The 16,498-nt window shown below is 49.1% G+C and overlaps 3 protein-coding genes across 3 annotated transcripts; 1 reads left to right on the top strand and 2 right to left on the bottom strand.

Annotated features, from left to right (window-relative positions):
* Positions 1 to 2,281: 2,281 nt before the first annotated feature.
* On the bottom strand, positions 2,282 to 5,042 carry J7337_005429 (uncharacterized protein; the record flags this gene model as incomplete). The annotated part of the gene is made up of 2 exons (XM_044823108.1): positions 2,282 to 4,813; positions 4,863 to 5,042. The coding sequence occupies 2 exons, from the start codon at positions 5,040 to 5,042 to the stop codon at positions 2,282 to 2,284; spliced, it is 2,712 nt and encodes a 903-aa protein (XP_044681599.1).
* A 553-nt stretch (positions 5,043 to 5,595) lies between these two features.
* Positions 5,596 to 9,072, top strand: J7337_005428 (uncharacterized protein; the record flags this gene model as incomplete). Its single annotated transcript, XM_044823107.1, has 1 exon — positions 5,596 to 9,072. The coding sequence occupies one exon, from the start codon at positions 5,596 to 5,598 to the stop codon at positions 9,070 to 9,072; it is 3,477 nt and encodes a 1,158-aa protein (XP_044681598.1).
* Positions 9,073 to 9,441: 369 nt separating this feature from the next.
* Positions 9,442 to 10,113, bottom strand: J7337_005427 (uncharacterized protein; the record flags this gene model as incomplete). The annotated part of the gene is made up of 1 exon (XM_044823106.1): positions 9,442 to 10,113. The coding sequence occupies one exon, from the start codon at positions 10,111 to 10,113 to the stop codon at positions 9,442 to 9,444; it is 672 nt and encodes a 223-aa protein (XP_044681597.1).
* Positions 10,114 to 16,498: the final 6,385 nt, after the last annotated feature.

Raw genomic sequence — 16,498 nt, 5'->3', positions numbered from 1 at the left:
CGTAGGTAGCCGCTGTCTACGCTAGCAGCCTTACATCATCGCTTGTGCATTTGCAAGGCTGGTCTCTGGAGATCTTCTGTTGCTGCAGGGTTCGCGACTGGAATTTGATGCTGGAATTAGATCGCCAGCTGCATCTATGTACCTATGGCCACCCTCTCAACCTCTCGTTTCAGTTTGATATCTGACGCTCAAGTAATTGGCTCTGTCCCTTAAGGTTCTTTACGAGAGAAAACCGTTTCCCGCCGTCTTTTTGTGATTTTGCCTCTCGGGTCTTGTACTGCGCCACCCGCTCGGCAACGGGGCGCAACGTAACGTGGGGCATTCTCGTAGACCTAAACTGAATTAATTTAGCGGCATCAAGAAACTCAGGACAAGACAAGATGAAATGACGACCTAACTGACTGTACACAAGTGACAAACGGTCGCAGGGTCCCTTGACTTTACCCGGAAAGGGACATGTCACTACAGTACAGTACAGTACAGTACAGTACAGTACAGTACAGTACAGTACCTCATGTACAAGAGGGTGATCAAGTGTTTCAGCTTGGTCGACTCCTGTCTATCATTTCATCACCAGTTTCCTTAATTAAACATGTACTTGTACCTCCCTCGGGCCTCAAGGATCATGGCTTGCTTTTCTCCCTTACCTGCTGCTTTACTTGTTGCTGGGAATAACTTGAGATACATCATCGGTAAAGGCCGACATCATCATCATCATCATCATCAGTCACGTCTTCGTACTCGGCCTCGGCCTCGGCCTCTTGGCTTATTGCTACGTTGAGTCTCTAGTCTCTCGGCTTTCTCCATTTGTCATCCGTTTTCCTTCTAGAACATGACTAAAGTTTCGCAATGCGCTCCTCATTCGCCTCTAGTTTATGTCCTCGTGAGATTGTCGCTTTTGCTGCAATTCTCCACTATCAATGCAATGGATGCAATGGGTTCTTACATCTATCTCATCTCCACCAACCGAATGAACCGAAATCGATCTACAATGCAGGGCTTGCATACTGTTAAAAAAAGAAATTTCTCTTCTTTTTTTCCCTTATCTCTTCTCTCTACATGTAGAGTAACTAATGCATAAATGTTTGCCTGTTTCGATTCATGCACTCCACTCCTATTGAACACGTCCTCGGTTACCTGCAGCCTTTCTTTCAAGCCGTATCTATCATCTAGTAGTTCGGCTTCATGCATTAGCTACACAACCCTTCCATGCCGGCAGTGCTTCCGCGATGAGCTTTGGCCCATTTCCAGGCTGTGCTCGTAAACTCAAGGCCAACACTGGACTTGGGTAAAGAAATAGGCAACCATTTGAGAGAGTCTCTGACGCTGATCGATAGTCATGCATACCTACTTTCGAGGCTTTGATATCCGATTGTACTAGACTGTACTTTCGGGACTCCATGATATACGCGGTGACTCACTCCTGTAAGAGATCAGCACGTCATGTCCCAGAGAGCCAATGGGTGATGAACCACCACGCTGGCTGCACGTAACCGCAGCGCAGGGCTTAACGAAAGGCCGATTCCCTCACAATCCATCGATACTTGCTCGGTCCTCAACTTACACTGCATATTCAGGTTCCACAGCCGCTCAATGGTCCTCTGCGGTTCGTCACAATATCCCGACGTCTCTGAAACATTCGCGACCAGCAACCAGAATTTATGCGGTTGCCTCTTCTCAGAGCGAGTAGTTATTGCATTGCATGTCACGCAGTAAGCAACTTCCGTCGAGCTTGGGTTGCACGTTTCTGTCCGTGACGCCGAGATTAAACCATCCTTTCTTTTGATACGCCTGTCTCTATCTCTCTGCAACTGCATCGGTAGATGAGATGCTAAATGCAGCCACCGAACTCTGCCTCTACTATGCTGACCTCACAATACCGCTGTAAACAAACATCTTTTGTCTGATTACCCAAAATCTCATCAACATGTGATCCTAATTAACACATCAACACCCACCCCCCCTCTTGGCTCCAACGTGCGCCGTGGGTAGCCGATCGATCTCCTGAGCTTTGAGCTCTGCCCAGCGTCTCTTTCTGCTTCACCACCGTTCCTGGGCGTAGGCTCGCCTATGTTCTTCCAATAGACTCTTCGAACCCCGGAACCCCTCCTCCACCGTAAGCAAGGCCCTAGGACTAGCTCCGTTGGCGTGAGAATGAATACTGCGACTTTCAGCCGCATACCATGTGGTGTCGCAGACCGGGAACGTGCTTCCAGGTGAGAGCCTCCGTAGCGCATTCTTCTGGTTGCCTTCTTCGAAAACCTTCCTTTTCTCCATAACTCTAGATCGCTAGCTTCTCGAGTGAGTATGCCTCCACCTTACGGCTGATCAGCTGGCCTGTCTCTCGGGTGCTTCGCTGCACCACTTCGCCGCCCGACACAACCTTGCTCTTGGTTGGCAGTTGCTTCGTCTTGAGGCCCAACGGCAGCATGCGAGATTCCTGACCCTCCAACTTCATGGGAACTGGGTTGTTTGTGTTCCATGATGGTCGGCCGGCGCCGCTCTTTTGGGATGCAAGGCCGAACCGGACTGCCTCGCCAACGATGCCGTTGAGGTACACGGCCTCCTCCAGACCTTCGAGAGCCGCAGTCACCTCAAGCTTGAGTGCCGTCAACAGGTCGCCTGTCTCAGACTTATCGCTTGAGATGGCATCGTTCAACAACCATCCTCCAGCGCCAACGGCATCAATACACCGACCGAGAAGGTCTGAGATCAGAGTGATCACACCGTCTGGGGGCGGGTCGTTACCCTCGGAGTCAAAGCTGGTTGGGTCGATGTACAGCGATGTCCACGCACCTCGGACAAGTTCCACTCGTAGGGTGTAGATTAGCGACAAGATCTCCTCCGTCTTGAGCGTAGCTCGGATGGCCTTGACTGTGGTTATAGCTGGGAGCCGCCATAGCTTAGCGAAAGCCAACGTGAGTCCCCGCGAACGGCTGCTGCTATCATCTCCAAGGTAGTACTCCGTGATCGCAATGTCTCGCTCAAGATCGTCAATGTCCATCTCGTAGTTTTCAACCCCGTCATGTGCCTCATCTTTCAAAAGCTTGCTGTTAGCTGGCTTCTTGGGATCAGGGATGAGGTCAAGATTGAGCATCAAAGCTCGGATAGCCAGAAGTAGCTCCAGTTCGCCAAGTTGAGTAGCTTGAAGGTAATTCAACACCAGCGTCATGGATGGGTCAGCATCAGTCAAGCTTGTCAGAAGGTCCTCAACAATGGTTTTGCTGTCGAGGGCTTCCACATCCCATTCTTCTCTGAATGCAGCCTTCAAGTTTGAGAGGGTTAGGTGCCCAGCAACAACCAAGTAGGATGTGACGTTCGTGTCGGGCAGGATCAACTGCAGCTTAGGTCGTGATTCTGGTGCTTCGGTTGTAGAGATGGAAAAGGTTCGACCAATCGCATAGAGCACCCAGCGTCGATCTACAACAGCGTAACGACTGCCTCCTGTATGCCATTCCCATTCAGGGAGTTCCTGGGCGTCCTTCTCTTTTGCTTCAGTGCTCTCACTCGTTGATCTAAGGCCCACGCGAAATCGCTTGCGTAGAAGGCCTTCCCATTCCTCAAGTTCACCCTTTGTAAGATGCGCATCTGCAATTTCAAGCTCGTTGCGAAGCTTATTCATATATTGTTCAGTCATCGAGCCAGGGACATATTTGGAGAAGTCTGCTGATAGCTTTTCTGTCTTGGCCTTCTTCGCTGGGATTTCAGTAGCAGTTCCACGACCAATAGAGTCAATCAGAAGACCCTGTTTGCGTCGCTTGCCGTGGTTCTTGGGGGGCTCAATCTGGATTGAGACCAGGACGTTATCAATCAGAGCCACGGCTAGCTCCTGACTTCGGAGGTAGCTAATCAACTGGCACGACTGGGGCTTCTCATCCTCCTCAAGGACCTCGGAAAGATCAAGTGGTGCATTGGCATGGATGGATCTATACTGGTGGTTGTAGAGACCGATTGACTCGAGTGAGCATGACAAGACAAATGGTCGAGACAAACGAGCGAAAGAAACTGCGCTCTCCATTTGCACCACAGACTTGAGCTTCGGAACAGGAGTGGTAAGGTCGTAGATATTGAGAGCGCCTTGTTGTAGCTGCATGAGCAGAGCTGCTTGCACATCAATTTGGTAGGTAGATTTATCAGTGCCACGGGGCGAAGGAGTACCGATGGGAGCGATCTCGAGAGGTGATAGCTTCTGAATGTCAGAGGTTGTTGAAGTGCCTGCGGCGACAGCGAGAACAACCAAGTGACGGCTCTCCTGGCTCTCGCTCAACGTCTTTGACACGAACGCAACCAGCTCCGGCTCAGAAGCAGGTGTTTTAGGGAGCGCACTGAAAATCTCAGGCTTATCCTTGAAGATCCCTTCGCTGAACTCGGCAAGTGTACCCGAGGTAACGTAGTCCACCTCGAGGCTCTCGATCTGTGTAGCGATAGCATCCTGCAATGCGGACTTTGAGGGTGAGGTCCATTGGATCGCCAGGGTTTCGGAAGAAAGTGAAATGAACTCTCCGTTTTCGCAGACTGCAATCACATCGCCAGTACTAGAGGTCTCTGGCACACTGGAAGAGCATGTCAAGTATCGAACAGCTGAAGACTTGAGAACGGGGGAGACGGTCGTCGTGGAGGTAGTCTTGCCATCCTGGTGGACGACATCCTTAAACAATGTGATCTTTTGGCCTCTAGAATCGCGAGTAGAGATATATGTGTATCGGGAAACGTCGTTGGAATCAGCTCGTCGGATCCTAACCGAGTAAGGAGCGCAGGTAAAAGATTCTTGAGGAGGAATAGGATAAGAAGTGATCAATCTCGAAGCCGGAACCTGCGCAAAGTCAGCAACAGCCTACCCAAGATCTGGTGAGAAATCATACATCATAGATGCTAATAGTTTCTCCATCCACACCAACAACCAGTTCCGTCCTCTTTCGCTTCTTCTGACCATCGCGCAAACCATAGACCTCCCGCGCAACGATGCGACCTTCAGTATGATCCAAGGGTCGGGGGAGGGTCGCCAGCACAAATGGCTTGTGTATTCTATACTCGGAAGCCATGGCGACTACGGTACCGTAATGATGAATTATACCGTGGGCTGAAAGAGATACAATTCGTTGTATCTAGACTTTCGACCTGCACTTTTTTCCTTCGGCGATCAACAGGTGAAGCTTCACAAAAAAAAAAGTTGGAGCGGCCCGAAACAAATTCCGTTGGTGGGGATCAGTGGGTCTCAAGCGCCTGCCACCAAAAATGATCCCTGACGTACCTAGAAGAAGCGAAGGTACGTTTCTAGCGCGAATCGACGCGTTCAGTGGTTTCTACCATTTCCATTAACGCGTACCCTGGCCAAGCTCTTTATTCAATTATATCCACGGGCAACGCTTTCAGTTCATTCGCACCGAGACAAAGGCTCGCCTCGCATTGGAATCTTTTCTCTATTGCTATAAGATCCTACTCGACTTTGTTTCTTTCTTCTATCCTCAGAATCCATATTCCGGTGTTACATTCGTGAAATGGTGGTTTAACATTAAGCTTAAAGGTGCTTAGGACATCGAAATCTCAAGCTCATTGCATGCTGACATTGCTACTCTCGCAGCTTTCGACGCATCAATGGGAACGGTCTTGGTCGAGAGGATGGCCCAGGAAGGCATAAGGGAACCCGAGGTGAAGAAAGTCCATCCTTTCTTTACTAAAGGTCCTGCTGTCGACGTTGCCAACCCCCCGAACAGCGCAGAATCATCGCCGAACGCTTTGAGCAGCGGAACTCCTCACGAAGACGCTGAGCCAGTGCCAGAAGTTCCAAACAGTAGAAGACGTCGAAAGGCCGACGCGTCCCTCCCGCATGATGCGCCTGTACCGAAGAGACCACGACGAAAACGCCATTGCGATGCAGCTTCAAGCAACTCGAACGCGACTATTGAACAGAGTCTTGGAATTAAGCTGAAGGAGTCTGTCTTCACCAAACCCGAACCTGAACCGACCAATATCGCATTTATAAACCCCACCGAGGCCACTCCACAATCCAATCCTTCCAGCAATACAAATCCCAATGTCAAGGGCAAAGTACTAAAATGGAACCCAAAGACAGGGACATTGGGATCGCCCCCAAAGCCCAAGTCCAAGAGCCCTCCATCTCGAATGGTGTGCATGAAATATGGACGTGACGAAGCCAACCGAAAAGATATGGGGGATAAGATAACCCAGATCCTGGAAGGCAAGATATTGTTCCCACCAACACCACCAAAGAGAAGAGGAAGGAAAGCAAAAGAGGACTGCATGGCCAAAATCGAGGATATGTCAAAGACTACACACCCATTCTTCACTGGGAAGGCAAAGCAAAACACGAAAACGGAAAGCCAATCTGCTACCAAAGGGAAACCATCTTCGACACGACAGACTGTATTCATGTCCACGCCAATGTCTCCTAAGAAGCCTCGCAACCCATTTATCGTGAACAAGCAACCCCCGCGGTTTGGCGTCAAGACTGGCGTAACCAGGGTGCCTGGAGCTATGCAGCCTCTATGGCCAGCGAAGGGAATGGCTCATGTTCGTGGCTTTGATCTCGAGCTTGATCCTGCCTCATTATCATCCGACGAGCATATGGATAAAAAGTCCAAAGGCTCTACTGTCACAGTCACCCCCGACGAGTCTGTGCTGGACAGGTTCTGCGCCAATATGGATCTTGCTGCTCTCCGAGAATCACTGCCTAGGAATCACGATAATTTTGAACCCGCGCCCAAGGAACTACGAACCCCTAGCCGCCACTTTGAAAGTGGACGGAAACTTCAAATACGGGTCCGGTCAGAACTCAGGACCCTACGGATGGCGAGCACCGCCGATACTGACGATGCGATGATGGGCAACACATCCGAGTTCTCTGCAAGAAGGACACATCCTGCAGTCAGCCGCTTATACGAAATGCTTGAGACTAGCCTTTCTGCATATGATAGATCAACGTGTGAATCTCTGGCCTGGACGCAGAAGTACGCTCCAGCTGCAGCATCAGAGATCCTCCAGGCTGGAAAAGAAGCCCTCCTGCTAAGGGACTGGTTACAAACATTGAAAGTTGAGTCTGTAACTACAACAGCCGATAACACAGTAACCAAGGGAAAGTCCAAAATAAAACCAGCGCCGAAAAAGAAGAGAAAGAAGGATGAGCTGGATGATTTTATTGTCAATAGCGAAGAGGAAGCAAACGAGATGGGTGAGATCTCTGAAAATGAGGACGACTGGGCACCTGCCGGCTCAGGATTGCTGAAGAAGACAGTCGTTCGAAATGGCGACTCCGGAATGGAGCAGGGAAGACTGACGAATGCGGTGGTTATCAGTGGTCCTCACGGGAGTGGTAAGTCGGCAACGGTTTACGCAATAGCCAAAGAATTGGGATTCGAAATATTCGAAATCAACTCCGCCAGTAGACGAAATGGCAAAGATATCTTGGAGAAAGTTGGCGACATGACACGGAACCACCTTGTTCAGCAACATCGCGCAGATCCCAGTTCTGGAACCATGGACGAAGATGAGACTTCACGGGATTTGAAGTCGGGGAAGCAAGGCACGATGACTGCCTTTTTCCAAAAGTCGAGAGTCTCCAAACCACCAGTCAAGAAACCCGCCGAGGAGAAGTTGCCTGAAACAGCAAAAGCCAGCTTGGCTAAGAGCCAGAAGCAGTCATTAATTCTGCTAGAAGAAGTTGATGTCTTATACGAGGAAGACAAGCAATTTTGGGCAACACTGATGGGGATGATGGCCCAATCGAAACGACCGTTCATCATGACCTGCAACGACGAAAGCCTAGTGCCTCTTCAGAGCCTTAACCTCCATGGCATCTTCCGGTTCGCACCTCCACCTATGAATCTTGCTGTCGACCTCTGTCTTCTCGCCGCAGCTAACGAAGGGCACATTCTACGACGCACAGCTGTTGAGGCCTTGTACAAGTCTAGAAATAACGACCTCAGGTCCTCGCTAACAGAACTCAACTACTGGTGCCAGATCGGGGTCGGGGATCGCAAGGGAGGGTTCGACTGGTTCTGCCTGCGATGGCCCAAAGGGACCGACCTGGACGAAAATGGCGATGTAATACGAGTGCTGAGTGAGGACACTTACTGCAAGGGCCTAGGTTGGTATGGCCGTGACCTGATCGCTACCTGCCCTGATCCATTGGAGTCAGAAGAGGAGGCAATGAAACAGGCATGGAATTCCTGGGCATTAGACATGGGCGAGTGGAACACTACACTGGATTTGCCTTCATGGGCCGATGGTGTCTCCCAACAAGTATCGCAACGAAGCCAGAGGCTTGAGGCACTTACAGCCTTTGATGAATTCTGCACATCAATGAGCGATGCAGATCTCTTGGCAAGCGGCACTTTAGGGATCAGATTCCAGGAGATGATCGATCCGGAACTGCCTGAAATACCAGTCAAGATGCGAGACGATTTCATCATGGGAAGCCGTCTTCTTGAGGCAGACCCCAAGGTGATGCAGTCCTCGCCCAGTGTCAACCTCTCCCTGTCTCTTAAATCCCTAGCAAGGCAAAGCCTTATGCATGCTTCACACACACTCAACACTGCCAAGACACTCCTCGAACCACTCACAGAGAAGCGAGTGGTTGAGTCCCTGGGCCACTCATTTGAGCCTCAAACCGCGCCGCTGAGACGCATGGACCTTGCGTATGCATTCGATCCTATTGCCATAAATGAGAGGTTGTCGGCGGCCAGTTATCTTGACCCATCAGTGTTTGACAGGACCACAAAACTCATCGTCCTAGACGTGGCGCCATGGGTACGCGGGATCGTGGAGTTTGACAACACCCTGATGCAAGAGCGGCTTAAGTTGAGTAACCTCTTAAGCGAAGGGGGCAAGCGGAAGAGGATGCGCACGACACGCAGCGCATATTCAGCTATGGAAGGGGGCGAGAGGAGAACTACACGTCGTGAGAGGTACTTTGGAGACACCCTCAACACGGTCTTTGTGAGACGTACCGCCGGCAAGGGCTGGCATGATGCTGTGGAGAGAACAGCACCAAGGGAGACAACAGCAAGCCTACCCAACAGTTCACCGCCGTCCTCGCCGGCATCGAGCATTTAGCGAGGGCAGAAGCCTGAGTGGGTTACGCGGTATATACTAAACGCGAATTGACTTGGAAGGATCATGATACATACGCATATAGGTCGGCAAGCTTGGTTTTCGGGGAGTCTCTTACGGGGGATTGCATGGCACAGTCTCAGATTACGCATATTATAGAACACATTTTGTAAACATATATTTATCAAGCAGTCCCGTGCGTATCGGAACGCCGTATCATTGTCTCGTGTAGCATAAAAGTCGTAAAAAATGTCAGATAATACTCAAACAACTCCGTTGCAATACAATTCAATTCCATCGCGACCTCCCAATAGACATGAATGACAGCAGAATAAAGAAATGTGTGAAAACTCATCTCATTGCCCGGCTATGTCACCACTCAGGATGCATTGGAGCAGGCTGAACGACGGTCCTCCTCCGTTCAGCATAGACTGGTTGGGCCGGAATATAGTGATCATCAGCAGGATATGGCAATCGCTCAGCAGGCTGCCTCATCCTCTCATGCTCGGGCCGTGGCATCCGCTCAAAGTTCTGAGGTCGCCTGCGATCAACTTCTTCGTAGTAGGCAGCATCACCACGACGTCGAGTTGTTCGCTCGACTACACGCTCACCATTCTCGAGCGAGCGGCGACGACGATGGTGAGGGCGGTCTGAGCGGTGATGCTTGGAAGAATGCTCCCAGTCCTCATGATCGCCGTAGAGAACACCCTTGGGCCAGACCTTGTGGGCTACAACAGCAGCGACACCAATACCAGCTAGAAGACCAGCCGTAGTCTTGAAGAGCCCATGGTGATGATGGTTGTCGCTGCGCTTGGAGCGACGAGATGGTGAGCGTGAGCTTGATCGAGACGAGAGTCTTCCCCGTGATTTAGATCGGGATACCATGCGAGATGAAGGTCTCCCACGAGGTGCCTGTGATCGACCACGAGAGGGTGAAGGGGTACGGCTCCTAGACAATGGCGATCGGATGGGAGATGGGCTTGGCATTCTATCATGGACAGAACTGCGACGTTCAAAGGAACCAGAGCGAGGAGAGTTCTGCATGATGGGCCAAGACTCGCTAGTGCTAGTATCGGTAGTGATCTGTATGTATCTGTATGTAGGCGTATGTATATGTATGTATGTATGTATGTATGTATGTCTCACTTGATATGAAGTTTCAAGTGTTATATAAGTCTCGGTAAGACTCAGGGCACAACTCCAACGGCAAGATTTGTGCCCGATTGGGTTTTATTTGTTGTTACTTGGTGATCTGAAGCAAATTTTCTCTCTATTGGACAAGGACCAGCGTTCTAATGTGGGAGAGTCAGAGTCAGTCCTCAGTCGCGCCAAATGGGGGTTTCTGTAAGGATTGTACCTGAAGCAGGACCCACGACTCAACAAGAAACTAAACTGGAATTTGATTTGTCTTGCAAGCACTTGGAAGACTCTGGTATTTTTCTCTGTGTTGAGCTTCTGGTGCTGGTGCTTATAAAGACCTAACAGGGATGTCCCTGTTGATGAGGACTAGGTAGGTTATGACGTACAAGAAGACGGGAACACGACGGGGCTATCACGATGAGAGGAATTGACAATTGCTCTTGGGGAATGGAGATCATCCGAGGGAGACACTGTTCGATTTATGAGTAAAATACCCCAGACCGATAAGTTACAGGTCAGTGGCTTAGACGATATTGTCGATCGCTTTGAGGGATAAACATGCCAGGATATATTGATAGGTGAATCAATCAGGTCCAGACCAAGAGTATAAGCCCTCTTGAGCTTGAGCAATATAATATAACTCGCATGCCATGTCTCTTTTCCATCTGCCGTCCCTCTCAACGAGGCGAAGCAGGATTTGAGGATTTGATCCTATTAGTCCCCCCAGATACGATAGAGTCTCTCTTCACTGCATCTGCATCGTAAACACCCCCTGTTTATGCACACGACGTCACACTACAAGGGGTCCCCCAATGCCGCGGATCCGACCACTCACTCACTCACCCACCCACCCACCTACGCCTCTGTAACATTCATCCAGTCTTGTCATTTGCTGGCTGGTAATCAACTGAGCGATGTTCTATTCGTGAGACTGGGACTGAGACTGAGCGGTAAAGTGCAGATTCTTGATGAGTTGGCAATATCTCTCTCGTCTTACTCAAGCATATTCACGTCTTGTCAATTTGCACTTTGCGTGAGATGTCTTTGTGAGGCTGCTTTTTTTGCAGGGCTAACATAAAACATTCAACACGGGTTCCTACATAAGGCGTTCGAATGTGCAAGTGTCGCCCGGTTACTTTGTCTCTTATATATTGTTAGATATAGAGCGTGCTCTTAACTGAATGTGCTGATTACCCTGCAATATCACGGCCAACTCTCACCTGAGACGAGTCGAATAAGTGAAGCATTTAATGCATTGCTAGGTAACAACATCGAGATGGTTATTGGGGTCGGGCAAAAGCTTCCTGGTGTGTTTCAACTATCGATATGGCCCACGTTAAGGACTCTGATTGTATCAGCATCCGCCTTATGGGCTTATCGGGCGTCTTCATATTGAGTCTTTGACATACACATCCTTGTCACCTTACGATAATCTCCTCATTTGAGAACATAGCCGTTTTAACTCTCTAAACATACATGTGGTGACTTTATTGGGAGACTTGAGACGAAGGTCCTGTATGCGCATATTGGGCCTCGGTGAAGCAGCGATAGGGATGAGTACCACATCAACGGGCATGATGCAGATGTTCTATATGAGTTTAATACTCATATTTCACTATAGTGGGCTGACTTCATTCCTCAATGTTTTCATACGTTGTCATTCTCGGCACCTTGAGCCTTTTGCGAGTTCCACGCATGTACTTGAAGGATATAAGTCATTGTTTTCAAGCTTGACCATTCAGATGTCTAACCAGAAAAGTCACAAACAGTCTCTAATACCACAAGATCTACCATTTCAAATTGCCAGTCATATACTATGGCTAAAATTGGGTCTTGCGGCTCGATAAAGTCTATATTCACCGAACAGTCCATCAACATGAGGACAAGGACTCATGAAACACATTGTCAAACCGGATGAAGAGAATCGATATTACGATTATCACTTCCCAAACGCACAAGAAACAGTGGGACAGTACCGAACCACTCTCCTTCCATGTCGTCGATATGCAAAGTTAGATCCAGACCCCATGCAAATCGTATATCGACGATGACACAATGAACAACAAGTTCACTTCTTGCAGACAAACTAAAGACCACGTATACGATGACATATTTTGAGTTTATCCCAATTTCGTACAGTGTCATTATCCGGTGTAGGTTTTTGCTGTGATTCCTACTAGAAGTGTGAGTATGAAGGTGTAACCACCACGAAAGTTGTGGCAGTCCATCTATAGCTTATCCATCTCATCAATCTTTCACTTTATCCTTGTAAGTATGCAGCCACCAAAATCTTCTTACGAGCTATAAATGGGCTCAGCGCATGAATAGTCATGAGCCTTGACGTACTCATATAAGAGAGTCCTCCATAATAGGTTTGATATGGCGGCTGACTTTAAGGTTCCGTGGACACTACGAGGCTTCCCTTCGCATATAATTGAGTCAACTGAGTTTATTCTTGTTTTACTTTCATTGTGTTGACTCATTCGCTGTCATAATCGAGTTTCGTTGAAGGGCAGGTCAGTTCACAACATTGCATATCCCACTTCACGATCGGCCTGTGCCAGATGATCTTGGGTCCAAGCATGCCTCTCTTTCCATGTCCTTCTCTTGTATTTACCCAGCTCCTAGATTCAGTCTGAGAGGTTAATGAGAGAATGGCCTTGCCACCAACGCGAATTACTCGTCAACGACACGCAACGATAACAATAAGACCTATTATGTTGAAGGCTGTGTCATTCTCAGAACCTCGTGGTACGCAATCCAGCACAGCATATACATACATGAACCCGACTGCCACCAATTCAATCTCAATATTGCTGCAGTTTGAGTTACTCTGATCACTGTCAGAAGTCAAAAGGTATCAGTTGACTTGAGTGGCATTAAAGCCAGAGCGGATAATCTTGCAAGCACCATCAGGTTTGAGGACATACCTATGTGTAGGCATTGCCTACGGCCTGAGCATCATTCAAGTAACAAGCCATTCTGTTTATAGGATATGTTATGTCTTAAATGTTCTCACAGACAGAAGAGTATCCTGAAGTCTGACGGTGTCACTCATTGCAGCATCTGTCAAAAGCAACGAATCCTAAAATCCCAGCGATGTATGATACTCCGGATGACCTCTAAAATGCTTCCTTCTTGGTGGACACTCGGCCAAAAGGACTCTGTTCTCCTATTTTCTGGCTGTTGCCTGTCTTGTTGCCAGTTGTTGAAGCGGGAGTCCTCCCATGGAAGCCCATGACCTAACGTTAAATCGTGATACCCTGGCAAGTCACAGATCCACGTAAATTCCGCTGATGGACAGTTCTCAGTCTTTTTTTTTTTTAATCTTAAGTATATATAAGGTGGTCCTTGTTGACATTTCGAACTTTCCAGACCTCAACACTGCCATCATCAACCTTGAGTACGCCACTTAGCTTACTCTAAGCCATAATGCGTAGAGAAGTGTCAATTCAAAGCTGGAGAGAGCCTGTGACGAATGCAGAAGGCAACAGGCAAAGAAACGCTATAGCATCAGTTGCAGGGTCTATGAAAGCATGGGCTTATGAAGCGGTAGCGCTGGCCATCTTGAATATGCAGTTTGAGGGAACAAGCCCAATGAAACGGGCGGCAATTTGTCCAATCGGCAAGCCTTACGGTGGGAGGCCTTGAAATGGACACATGCCAATGCTGCGAGTCGTGTACTGCATACACCTCGTGCTCATGAAACTAACACATGAGATAACAAAGGGAAAATCCGCATCCGCCCTGGCCACGGCCGCAACCACAGCTGAGCCCTGTTCAGTGCGGTTCGGCTCAGCTCAGCTCAGCCCAGCCAGTCTCCGGCTCCGCTCAAGGATTGACTGCACGAGGCTCGAGCGAATATGAGCCCCGCAGACAAAGCCAAGTAAATTCTGACGCCGCCGCAGAACACCGTAGACATGGGGGCGTGATTTTCGACGAAAGATCATATCAGATCAGAGGACTCCTAGGAGCCAAAACATAACAGAAACATACTTGGATGGAATACGGATCATAAAGCAAGGCAAAGCAAGACAAGCCAATGCGAGGGAGGGGAAAGAATTGGCTCGGGTCATGGTGTCAGTCTCCCCGTCTGGACTAAACGCCGGCTGAACGCGCCGCGCGTAAAGTGCTTGCATGGACCGATTGGAGGCCAATGGCCCTCTCTTGCTCCCTCTCCCTCTTGTTGTTTTAGATCCTTGACGCCTTACTCGAACCAGGGCCCCTCGGATCTTGTCTTTTCCACCCCTCTACCGATATTCCCCTTGTTCAATGTCTCCCATGTCTTTCAAAGGAAACAAATAACAAGCCAAGATATTGACTGAAGCTGCTTTTGGACGCTCCTCCTCACTTTCGTTGATCATGTCTGTGCTTCGGATGTTTGGGAACAAAATACACAACTACCCTCCACATTGTGTTCAACTGTCCCCTCCTTAGACCAAGGTGAGCGTGAAACTCTCTTGCGAAATGCAGAATTGAGGGGCATCATGAGGACCAAAGTTCGGGTTGGTAGTTGGCTCGTCCGAATGGTTCGTAAGCCCAGATACAAGGATGTCCTATCATCGTCACCTACCCTGAGGTTTCAACAGGCGTGCCAACGACAGTCTTTCATCATGAGCATTCCAACTGAGACCACCGTATGTTTTAAAGCCGTACAACCATTATACCTCGTCAGTTTTCTTGCCTGGTGAATTCTATAAACACTGTTGTGAGGCACGCAGCAGTGAAAAAAGTCCTGGAAAGTCGAGTCTCTTGACCAAAGTTTCAGGTCAGCCTCGATCATGGTAGGGATACCAACCAAGAACGTAGAGATGAACACCGCCGTGCCCCTTCTGCGATAATGATGCCACCATCTTGCCAGGTAGTACCGAAACTCAACGTCGACACGGAGGGTATCACCATACGTACCATGTATAGGTAGATGCCCAATTGATGAAAGGCGTGCAACAACTCCTACGAAACGGTCGCGGAGTGCAATCGACGAATCGAGGCTGAGCTCTCGCCCAAACTATGATTTGTCGTGGCATGGCCTGGACTGCTCCGAAAATCCAATAATAAGCAGTTTGGAGTAAAGATCACTGTCGGGCTTCACCCTACGCCACGGCCAAAGTGATATTGCCGGTTTACCCTTTGTTCCAGAAATATCAATTGATCATCATCCGAGGGCTAAGAGGAACAGCGCCAAGATGGTGAGGAGAAAGCATGTGTCGTAGCCGAGCAAGAGTCATGTTGGACCAACAAGAGGTCAAAGTTAATCAATAGCGAAGCAGGGGATGACAGACCCCTGGCAACCTCATATCTACAAAAGCCCTCGTCCAAGCTGTACATACGTAGACATACGTAGACTGGACTGTATGTAGGCTGTACAAATGTACGGTAGGACAGCAATTAGTGATGGGGGATGTACTGTAAGCGTGGGATTTCAACCGGGTCTGGGCATCCCTGCATCATAAATTCCTCACGCTTGGATCAAATAATTAGAACCGTACATACATGTTGAGGGGCGTGGAGTGATAAGGAGAACGTCGCAACAACAGGCTTTGAGCAACCAAGTGAGTGGCTTGCTAAATGAAGGCAAATCTGTAATAAGTTAGTGGATACGATTTGTCTCTCCACGCCAAACGCAAAAGTTGCACTGCGGAGCATGATGCTGGAGTGGCCTTTGCGTATGGCGAACCAGGGCCAACTGAGACCTTGTCATTGTGGATTGTGAGCCACCTGATTCATGGATAGAGCTGCAGAGCATCATCTCTCGTCAGGATGTCAACAGACTTTATAGCTCCGTGTAGGGGAGGTGTCGGAAACCTTCAGTGCCGCCTTGTCTGTTGATTCAAAGCAAAGTACTCTATAGTCTAAATTTAGACCAGTATTTGCCGAGTCAACCTCAGGGTTGCGCTGTAAGATGTGCTCTTGCACACAATGCTGTTGCAATTTTCCTCAAGTAGCTTCGATCTGTCAACCGTCTCATTATCATCATCTATCAATATAATGGATCATCGCCGATGTGGTAGGTTGTGATAAAGATGGCGGGAGCAGACCAGCCGGACTACCAGGCCACAAGCGTCTTGCTGATGACTCTCATTTGAGGCCCGGTGGTTGGTTGTGGTGGTAGGCGAGAATTAAGCACATATCACCAAGCTTACGGTGCGCACGAAGCTGTATTCTTGAGTTTAGAGAGACGCCAAGTCAATGAGAGCCCAGCGCGAGACTGACACTACCGGCCAGACACGATGAAACGATCCGTCTTTACTTGATCTCGAAAAATTCGATGACAAGGCACTGGCGAGGT

The sequence above is a fragment of the Fusarium musae genome, chromosome 4 (assembly GCF_019915245.1).
Source record: "Fusarium musae strain F31 chromosome 4, whole genome shotgun sequence".
Lineage (NCBI taxonomy): Eukaryota > Fungi > Ascomycota > Sordariomycetes > Hypocreales > Nectriaceae > Fusarium > Fusarium musae.
The sequence above is the reverse complement of the archived record's forward strand: the minus strand, read 5'-3'. Positions and strand labels throughout refer to the sequence as shown.